Source organism: Styela clava, chromosome 3 (genome assembly GCF_964204865.1).
Source record: "Styela clava chromosome 3, kaStyClav1.hap1.2, whole genome shotgun sequence".
NCBI lineage: Eukaryota > Metazoa > Chordata > Ascidiacea > Stolidobranchia > Styelidae > Styela > Styela clava.
The window spans coordinates 1750326-1761938 of record NC_135252.1 but is presented as its reverse complement, the minus strand read 5'-3'; the positions used below and the strand labels follow the sequence as shown (position 1 = coordinate 1761938).

General features: G+C 35.2%; 1 protein-coding gene across 4 annotated transcripts; it reads right to left on the bottom strand.

Annotated features, from left to right (window-relative positions):
* Window positions 1-6632: 6632 nt before the first annotated feature.
* On the bottom strand, window positions 6633-10999 carry LOC144420946 (3'(2'),5'-bisphosphate nucleotidase 1-like). Of its 4 annotated transcripts, none has more exons than XM_078110827.1 (8): window positions 10957-10999; window positions 10426-10550; window positions 9930-10136; window positions 9706-9754; window positions 9481-9584; window positions 8564-8749; window positions 7686-7812; window positions 6633-6963 (listed from the first exon to the last, which is right to left on the bottom strand). In XM_078110827.1, the coding sequence occupies exons 1-8, from the start codon at window positions 10982-10984 to the stop codon at window positions 6836-6838; spliced, it is 954 nt and encodes a 317-aa protein (XP_077966953.1). In that variant the 5' UTR covers window positions 10985-10999; the 3' UTR covers window positions 6633-6835. The 4 variants fall into 4 exon arrangements, with proteins under 4 accessions (XP_077966953.1, XP_077966955.1, XP_077966954.1 ...); XM_078110829.1 differs by lacking the exon at window positions 10957-10999 and adding an exon at window positions 10834-10951; XM_078110828.1 differs by lacking the exon at window positions 10957-10999 and adding an exon at window positions 10838-10856.
* Between the last annotated feature and the right edge of the window lie 614 nt (window positions 11000-11613).

Below are 11613 nucleotides of genomic sequence, written 5' to 3'. Positions count from 1 at the left end.
TTACATTTTCAGGGCTAGGGATTTCCATTATTGCTTCAATCTTTTTCGGAGAAGGGTGAATACCTTCTGCATTAACAATAAAAGCAAAATATTCAACAGATGATTGCAAAAAACAACATTTAGAACGTTTCAATTTTACACCAAATGAATTCAATCTATATAGAAGTTTATCAAGAAATTGCAAATGACTATCATCATCTTTTTCAGTGACAATCAAATCATCCAAAATACAACCCACATTTGGCAATCCCTGGAGAATTTTCTCCATAGTTTCTTGGAAAATACTAGGACTAGAAGCTGCCCCATATGGTAACCTTAAATATCTAAATAACCCCATATGAGTATTAATAGTGACATATTTTTGAGATTCGTCATCAAGTAAGATTTGTTGATAAGCTTCTGATAAATCAAGCTTTGAAAATTTCTGTCCCCCATTCAATTTACTAAATAGGTCCTCAGGTCTAGGCAAGGGATATTCAGGGACATCCAATTCAGGATTTATAGTTACTTTAAAATCCCCACAAATTCTCACTGAACCATCAGCTTTCAATACTGGAACAATGGGTGAAGCCCAATCAGAACTTTCAACTTTTTTCAGGACCCCCATATTTACTAGTCTTTTCAGCTCATCCGAAATTTTATCACGAAGAGCAAAAGGAACAGGACGTGGCTTGTAGAATTTCGGAATGGCACTCTCTTTCACCCTTAGTTTAGCAGTTATACCTTTTATAGTACCAAGGGAATTATCAAAAACAGAGTACTTTTTCAAAATATTCTCAAGCGTGAGCTTGGAACCAATATGACAAATACGATGCCAATTCAATTGCAATTGGGATAACCAATTTCTACCCAATAGTAATGGACCATTGCCACGAACAATTTGCAAAGGTAAATTTACACACTGTGACTCATATTCAACAGTAACATTCACTTTACCTAAGACAGTAATATTTTCACCAGTATAAGTTGTCAATACAACATTAGATTTCAGCAAAGGCAAATGTTTAAAATTCTTTTCATACATGCTTTCAGAAATGAGTGACACCCCACTACCAGTATCTAATTCAAATTTACAATCACAATTTTCGATTCTCAGTGGAACTACTATTGGACCATAAGAACTAGACTTAGTAGTAAATACAGGACACATTTCATTTTGAGAACAGTCCGAAGACAGGTTATCATCATTCGTAGGTTGCATGTAGTCACAATTTGAAGACTTTTTACTTTTCAGAGGATTGGAACCTCGATTGAAGTTACGTTGCATTGAGCATTTTCGACTTATATGCCCAATTCGTTTACATTTATGGCACTTTGCATTTCTGTAGAAACAGCTTTCAGCAGAATGATTACTTTTCCCACATCGAAAACATTCTTTGAATTTTCGAATTTCAGAACGCGTTGCAAATCTTTGATTATTTTGAACTTTATGAACTTTTGGTTTATTTTCATCTACTGGCAATTTTTCAAATTTGCAACTTAATTCATTGGCTTGTTTTTCTGCCAATTCCATACCAGTAGCAATTTTCACAGCATTCTGCAGAGTTAGGTCAACTTCAGTTAATAATTTACGTTTCATTCGAGTTGATCTTAGTCCACTCACAAATCTATCTCTTAGTGAATCATTCAAGAACTCACCGAATTGACAATGTTCAGATAATTTCCTGAGCTGTGCCAGGAACTCATTCACAGTTTCTCCATCATGTTGGATTCTTTCATGAAATTTGACTCTTTCTGCTATCACCAATGGTTTGGGGTTGAGATGCTTGTTCACAAGTACTTTCAGCTGGACATAAGTTTTTTCACCAGGCTTTTCAGGAGCACATAAGTTTCTGATCAAACTGTATGTTTGAGCCCCGCAAACGCTTAATAATATGGCTTTCTTTTTATCAGCACTTTCAATCTCGTTTGCTTCAAAATAATGTCCTAGGCGTTCAACATATTCAGACCAATCTTGGCCATTACTATACTCTTCTATTTTTCCAAAAGTAGTCATTTCAGGTATAGTAATTTTTCAGCTATGGAATTTCAGGCTCATAAATTTCAGTCTATAAAGACAATTTCAGCTGCTTATATTGCAGACTCTTCTTTTCAGGTACTTGTAATAACGTTGATTTGAAACACTTACTGTGACACCGGCATGCAGCAGACCGATCCCATTGACACAGCTAACGTTATATGGCAGCAGATTAATCCCATCCTCGTCGCCAATTTGTAGTGTATTCTGCCTTTAGATCTTTATAAACAAGCACCAAGTTTCCATTACAACACTACTTTATTATAAGAGTCAAGCACTTCAACATTAAGACACCATAGCAGTAACAGACTAAACAGCAAGTCAGCACATAACACGTGCACAGATAGAACAAGGTCAAATCAGTCTGGGTCAATAGCGTCACCTAGCGGTATCACATCATATAATATACAACAGTTATAAATTTAGACCATAAGCCTAATATACGTGGCAACTGAGTCCGATGACTCCTAAAGGTCGTATCGTTGTCTCCCAGTCATGTACCGAAAGCATTTGTTCATTTTATATTTTTTCATTCATTTTCGTACCTTAATTGCCGGATCGACGAAGATGAGTTGCCTCATCAGGCGATTTTTCTTCCATCTTTAGATAGGGCATTTGTGGTTACTCTTCGTTTTTATTGGATGAATTTTCATTAATTTACAAACAAACTTAGATTTTTCAATCAGTATTGCACTAAAGTCGTCATGAGAATAACATGAAAAATGCTATATAAATGTAAAATAGGAATGTTATTCTAATTAGCGAGAAAATAGCGGGTAACGTCACATTTATTCAGAAAACAGCCAATAGCAACCGCATAACCTAAAATATGCATCAGTAATTCATTCCCATGCTTTGGTATACGTTAAAGGTCGAAGTATGCAATTTTTATATTCTCGATTTTAGAGCCTAAATAAGAGAACTGCAATCTTCCGCCGCAATGCTACTTATGAGTTTGCTTGACTTTTCGTTGATATTTGATGGCTCAATGACTTCAAATATTTTTCTCAGAATGGTCGATTTCTATGAAAATAAACCGCGATACTCTTTTTAAAGGCAAATCCACATTAAATTTCCCTCATCATTTTGGACAATTTTGTTTTGCAAGGAAAACAACATACCCATACAGCAAAATTGTAAATCAAGCAAAGTGAAGTTTGGATAGTCTTCCTTCGGATATATATATATATATAGTACACATTCATGGAACACTGTTGTCATTTTTCGATTTTCGAACCAGCTTCTTCCAGATATTTAGGCTACATTATAAGTAAACGAAATCCTACGAAAGATTTTACAAACCCTGCGCATAATCAATCTCGTAAAACATGTTTTGGAAAATTTAGTTATGATTTGTGCCAAACCATTGTAGTATGTCACTCAAACACGAGTTATTATTTTTTCGTTTCATTTATTCAAATAATTTGTTGCCTTAACAATTGAGTTGGTGTTGGTGTACTTAAATCAGCGTTTATCAAACTGTGTGCCGAGGCGAACTAGTGCGCCTCTTGAGATTTTCAAGTGTGCCGTTGATCTTTGTGAAAATTTAGAAAAGAAGCTATTCGTTTTACACATTGGCATGCATGCAACGGGCGAGCCATGTCGATGTAGTAAGGGTAATTGTCACTCTATAATAGTATTGGATTGTTATGTTATAATGTGTTTGTAAACATGCTGACTTGTGTGCTGAGTCAGGCAAATATGAAAACAATTTTGGCTAACTGCTTACAAATCCTATTCAATCATCGGTGTGGAAACCATTATAATAATTTTGCCATTTGCATTTTCTTGGTTCTATTAACTCGGGTTTTCTGCTCTGATTGAAATTAAAAGCAAAAAGAGAGCAAACTCTTGGAATTGACGACGAAAAGCGGGTGTGCTGGGCAACGACGGAACCTCCTTTTCAATTTCATTTGTTTCTCAAAACAGGCACACTCATCGCATTATCATTTACATAATAAATTTGTTCAAAGCAAACTTTTATTTTTTCATCAGTGCGCCGCAAGCATGAAAGGTTTAAGAACCACTGACTTAAATGAATGTGAAATCGAGGCGTATTAGATTTTCACTAAGTGTTAGATACTTGGCACAGAATATTACATTGTAGAGCTTTGCTTAAAACTATCTCAATTACCTCAATATAGCGCTCATACTCAGTCATATTGTATCCCTCCTTCTATAAAACAGTGGACTAACGCTCGTTTATGGATTTGAATGCAGGTTGAAGTTTAAGAAACGAATGACTTGAACTACCAACGTATATGAGTTATATAATCATTCTATTTTTGCTTGATCAGTTTCACCTTTTCAATCGACCAGATTTATATAATATACACCGGCAGCCTACGGCCCGCGGGCCGGATCCAGCTCGCGCAGTACTATATATATTCCGGCCCGCGACGCTTCACTAAATTATAGTAACCAAACAGCTTTTTTGAAGATTATATACTTTACGCAACAGAAATTCACTGTGAGACACATGTAGACTAAATTATATTATAATCTAACAAGTATATAATTCACAATTACTCGTTTAATGAGCCCATAATTTAATTACAATTAGACAAATGGCAACAAAACGCAGAAAAATTGTGCGAAGGATTCAATGGCGCAGAAAATATTAAGATTGGATTTTTTGATAGGAAATACAACGGGGAAGTAAATGTATATTTTATTCGAGAGATGTATCACTGCTTTATTTTTCTTATAAAAAATATTATCCGTTCGGTTTTCAACTTTTTAAAAATATGTGCGGCCTGCCAATGACTTGCAACCATTAATTTTGGCCCACGAACGACAAAAGGTTGCCGACCTCTGGTGTACACGGTTAGGGTTCAGGTTGTGCACCATCTTGGTGCACATACTTGGGAACACCCAAAATGTATATATTTATCAAAAAAAAGATTGTGTGCCACTGCGTTGAAGCCAAAATCAAAATATTTTCCCATCGCGCGAGATTCGGTTTTCATATTCATCCTGGATATAAAAAAGCGAGTACATCCAATAACATTCTATTACAATCATTATTTGATTTCCAGATACTGTTTGTGACGGGCTACCTTGGATTCTATACGTCACTTTTGGCCTCTTAGATTACTGTATTAATTCTTTTTTGAGATCTAATGTGAATCTGATTGTTGTATCGGGTATTTTATGTATTCATTGTGTTATTTTTGCTTATGTTTATTTGTTTGTGGTATTTTTATATGGACCGCAGCGGTCTGGAGTAATAAACGAATTGAATATTATCCGCCTGTTTGATTTCCACATTGATTAGGCAACATACATAGTGACAAAGGCGCTCCGCTCCCTTTATCTCCAGAGCCAAAAATATATTTAACTTGAAGAGGTTTTGCAACAAATCGCTCTATACCGTACCACCTAACCTGGAATCAATGTGAACATGAATCAAAAATCTGGAGAACGGTTAATGCATACTACTGCACATTATTTTCATTCGTCGGTCCCGCACCAAGTTTTAATCTGTCTACGTCTGTCATTTGGTTCGATGATCCGTGTTAGCTGGGAATGAGTCGGGTAAAGCCTAGCTATGTTAAGAGTAGTCTGCTCATGTATTGAGTTTAACACACTTGTGTTTAGTTAATTTTACCAGACTTATTTTTGCATTTATCCATTATATATATAATTATAATTAATGAATGCGATTCCCCGCCGATATTCGTTGAGTATTCACTTGGTACTTTGGTTTGATTTATTCATGTGTCAATTGCTAAAGTTTGCATATTTTTATGAAGTATATAGTAATTTTAAAGGTCGTTTACACGTATTGGATGGAAAAAAAACTTTATAGAAATCGTCAAAATGGCTTTTTCGTATGACGAAATAAGGCCTCCCATTCGCTTACCACCCCAGGTCGGAGAAGGCAATACAAATAATAAATAGTTTAACGTTTCATATGCAGGCACGCAAAGAAAATGAATAGAAAAATTTGTTGGAATGGATTCTGGGAGGTTTTACAGCAAATTTTTTGTTATAATTGAATAATTTCACTTCGCGATAGTCCCCTTGAAACAAGATTTCTCATATTTATCCCACGGAGGAAAGTGGAGAAGATGAATTTATCAAATGGTGAACCACGGCTTCTATTACCAGTCCACGTCGAGTATGAGGACAGTTTACCTTGGTGTCATTTTCAGACGCACCGGTGTGGGCTTGATTGGGCAGAAAGGCGCAACCGACGGTGGTTATGTGAACTACCTTAGAAATCATCTTGTGTATATTCATCTTTCACGGGCTTCGCACAGTCAAAGCTGCGCAATGGTGAGCGTGATGCTAAAGCGCCGATCGTATTATCCTTTCCATGATTTGTGAAATGTTTGGTATGAAATTTGAAAAAATTTATAAAACCGGGTGTTATTGATTAGCAACGACACACGAGCACTAATCGATTCTTCTTGTCAACATAATTATTTTAAGTATTATTCGGTTATATATGCGGCAATCATCCGTTGTATTTGAAATCGAAAATTGTAATAATGCAAGATTTAAACCACTATTTCGTTAGTATATAGCCATTATAGCGCATTTAGGCTACAAACACTATGCAAGGCGAAGATCTAACTCTTAACGACACAATGGAACAATAAAAACAGTATTGAGAAGCAATCATGGAATGATAATTAACTTTGTTAAAATTGCTCATAAAGAGACAGTATAGCTTTAATTGCTAAATACATCCAATATAAATTAAATTACTGCAATTTATAAATAGGAAATAATTGTTTTTGTACTAGATTCATTTGGCATTGCCGTCGACAACATTATCCCGTCGTTCGGCGAGTTTGTACAGTCCTCTAGTCAAGCTTTCAGAACATCCTTCACTGATTGTGGTACTTTTTTGATGTACCAATCATGATCTGAACAAGCAGCTATCACACCAGCAGTGTTTTGAACCTTTACATCAGCTTGATAATGGAGAGTATTACCTGAAATGGGAAAACTAAAAATCAGTATTTGAAGATACGAGATATTGTATTTCAGCGTTTTTACCAAACAGCATACATCAGTACACATCCAATAGAGAACTTTTGATTAGATATGTACACCAGAAGATTATTTCAAATAAGCAATACCATATTATATTGGTTGTGTTACAGTCAAGCTGAAGCCTCCCATGAGTCCCAATTTGCATCACACTGGTATTATCATGTTATTCATATAAAGGAATGGGCTTACAATCTTTAGGAACCAGTAATTTACTTATAAAGCATTGAAAAACGGGTTATCTTCAAAGTTCATGCATCCAAACAATTGACAGCATAATTATTGCCATATCCGACCTTAACTAGTAACTACAATGGGAGGTTACAGTTTGTGGTTCACAGAAAATATCTCCAATTGACTGCTACATTCTTGTGAGAAAATAGCCCAAACTATAATGCATATCTACATTTTCTTTTTAATACATCAGTGTAAAAAACGCAAGGGGTGTTTGACATGTACAAAATAATGCATCCACACACAGATTAGAATATGGTCAGTTGTCTCATGAATCATGATAAAATCAGTGCAGTAATTTGTCATGATTAAATTTGAACAAATATTGCTAAAATGAAATTCATTGTGTAAATCAAATTTGATCTTATTGCACGAATACAATTTAACATAAACCGACTAAAACAGCATTTATCAATACAAAAATACAAACCATGAACATCTGTTAATTTTCCACCCAAAGCATGAAGTATTGCTTCTGGAGCACATGTATCCCATTTCTTACAACCAGGGCTTGCAAACACGTAAGCATGAGCTTTTCCTTCAATGAGTTTTAAAACCTACAAAATATTTATCATACTTGAAATTATATTTTTCTTGATTGGCCATCATTCAAAACCCGATGGATATAATCTGCATGAGAAGATTATAAGACGTTCCATCATACTAACCGCGGCAACCTATTCGACATTAGCAAAATGCTGTTCAATCAGGCAATCTAAGATATGTGACTACATGCTCCACTTGCACTAAATAAGCAAACAAGTGGTTACATGCTCTCAATTTCAAGAAATTTATGATTATTGTAACAAGTTGATATCAAGGTCTAGCACCATGTCAATGAATGTTATACATGTTTTCATGATGCAATAGCAGGAAATATGATGAAACTAGACTTGTGTAATTTCGCAAGTCAGCAGAGATAATTAAGACAAATGAGGTATAAACAGCAGTTGTTATCTTTGTTTCTGAACTAAATGTAATGTAGCATAATGTGCCAATTTTTTTTTTTACATAAAATTCAGTATCCTATTCGAAAGGTATTTTAAATGACATAGCGATGAAATAAAATTGTAATTCTAAAGAATAGAAATAGGTGTTGAACAATATTTCCGAATGGAGATGACTTTACGAATCAATCTGTAATTACTATAATTACTTTCTGTTATCCATTCTTTTATATGGGATGCAAATTGTGTAATTCTCCTTTTCAGTGTATATCTGATATTGATATCTGAAGTTGCAATGCTAGATTCATACTAATCGATAATTCAGCTACAACGTATCAATAATATCATAAGCCATCATTACCTTGTTTCCTGCACCTCCAACTCTGACAACTTCTGTTGGAGTCATATTCTCGATACAATCATTTACTTGCTTATTGGAATGTGATCTAGTTGTCGTTATTATCATGCTATCTTTCGGCAAATCATTCCTTTTGAATCCAAAGGCGCCAAGACCGATAACCCCCCAGATTGTTCGGCCCAGTTTTGCCTGTAACATTAATCACAACTTATGAAATAAAAAAAACGTTCCACAGTATATCTTTTGATATGGAACTCCCAGAAAGTATGGATGAAATAGAAACTATGAAAATTCAGGAAAATGCCTTCCTACAGAAAAATGAAAAAACTTCCAAAATTTTCAAATTTAAGGTTTGATTTTGAAGTGACATAATCTACTGCGGCATATATCAATCACAAATAAATAGATTAACTAACAGGTTTTGACTAGACCCTTAGACTGATGTATAATAACATTGTGTGATCATAGTTTCAATGAATGTATTTTTCAATTGAAATTATTGTTAGTGTCAATTTTTTTAATCTGCCATGTATAAACTGAGTGAATACCAATATCATATATGCTGTCTCAAGGTTGAGATATGGCAGGTGAACACTATAATATAAAATGTGTATCTTTATTTGTTCACAGCAATGTCAACAAGCATGTGCCCAACACAGACTGAACTAGGTCTTGGGGAATTCCTTATAGAATTTGTGTATGCTCAAGATAACTGAATGTATTTTAGATTGGCCAATATTTAACTGGAAAGCACCGTTACTATAACTACGATATATGTGCGTGCTAAGGTATAGTGCATTTTAATGACTCTACTTAACTTGCTTGTTATCATCAGTCAATCAATACACATTAATAAGAATCTACCATGCATGGTCCGCTAGAACAATGCTTGTTGGCATGATGATAAAATTTATGCTCACATCAGGACCAGCTTTATAGTTGTAAAAAGGTTGATTTATGACTCCAGCCACCGCCTTCCCATTAACTGCTATTCCTATAAGCACTGTTACATGATCAAGTAAATCTAAAAAAAAAGATTTTTAGAAAAGAGTTCACATTTAAAAAACAGATTACCAGGGATAATGCAGTCAATGTCATAAAGAGTAAAGATGAAATACAGAACATACAAGATTAATTGAACTCACTTTGCGTAAATTCTGCGGTTCCATCAAGGGGATCTACCCACACCACAACCTAAAAACAAAATTTTTATTTAAACAATACAGACTTTTTTCATCACAAAACCGGAACCATCGGCAGTTCAGTCAAAGAACAAACCAATCCAATTGCTTTTCCTTTTATATTAATCAACACATACGTTTTCAACATACTCATATGGGAAGTTGAAAAATATATTTAGTTTAATCACCTCGTTTTGTTTGATGTTTTGAAGATAATCTGGACATTCTTTTGATAAAACTTCTTCATCCATTCCGCATTTTGCATCTGCAGATGAATCAGATTTTTCATCTTCTTCACCAATTATTGTTACTTCTGGATATTGAGATGAGAGAGTTGCTCGGATGAGTCTTTCGCAGGATCTATCGGCCTCAGTTTGGAAGTTGTTCAAGCCGCCCTAAAAAGTTTAGATATAACAAAGTTTGAAATAAATAAGGACATCGAAGACATTATTTGGCCACTTTGCCAGTGGTTGTGCTAAATGGTCATAATATAAAAAAATATATATTCCTAGAGTTGGAGCATTCATAATTCACCAACAAGACATGAAGCAAGATAAGGAAAGACAGAAAGATAACATTCACAAGTCTTTACAAAATATTGATATATATTATAAAGACAAACAAACTCCCATTAATCTTAAACTTGAATGGTATAAAATAATATAGTAATATATGTACAGCTACCTTGTCAATAATTCCCAAGTCACCTCCTTTCATAATCTTTCGAACCAACTCTGCAGCCTTATCAGCAGCACGAACTGAAGAAGCGACCAGGCGCATCAACAAAGGAGCAGTCGACATTTTTGACACTATGATTTACAAAATGAATGATTTTAAATAAACTGCAAGTAGTAATACCAGATAGCATATTTAGTTCATGTTACCACTGTAATGATATCCTAATAAAGGTAATACCTTAATACTGTAATTAGGTCAGTTTAGTTTATCTTGCTACAGTGTTATAACAGTAACGCAGTTCCCAATCCAGCATTCTGCATAATTCAGTCCGTTTGATACTGTACTAGAGTACTAGACTACTGCAATACAGGAAGATAACATAAGCAAAGCCAATGAGTAGAGTGAGCATGATACCTACTACAGTACAAATGTGTGATATACAGTCAGACAGCACCACACCAGCACACTGATATATCGTACATGGTGCCTCCCATATTTATAACATCGCAAATCCTGGTGGAATGTCAGAATGTTAACCAGTGTCTGAGTGTAGTTCCAACTTCATTTAATGAGTTGTTTGCTTTCATAACGTCCTCCTTAGTCATGCTTTTATCTGCGATTTTTAATAACCTGTTGAGGTACGAAATACGTGATGTGACTAACACGTAAAATCACCCTTGGGCAAACTGACTAGCAACGTTGCGGATTTCAACCGAATCACATTCGCGACGTCATATCAGGGGCATTGTAAGAATGACGACGCAACTCTTGCGTGTAGCCTACCAACTTTGTTTCAAAACTAAATATAGCAAATTTCCTAATGCTCTCGCCTTCGACTAGGCTCACACTTAATCTTCATTGATAGATGGTCATTTGTTTGTTTCAAATTCTAATTGTATTATGTTGGCGACGATATGTGGCAGTTCATTACTTTTTAATGTCGTCTCACAAAACAAGCCATGTGTATTTTACGATAACTAGAATTTACCGTCACACAAACAATGAATGTGAGAACGCACATTACGTACCGTATACGTACTTGTATATAGGCTCAGCGGTCGGCGCATCGTATTAAGCGTCTGGAACACTGGAATACGCTCGACATCGCACCTACGCTGGTTCGAGTACTGCGGATGATGTTGGGGTTCACGTAACCGCTGGTTGGTTACGACTTCTTCCACCATCGTTTTAATA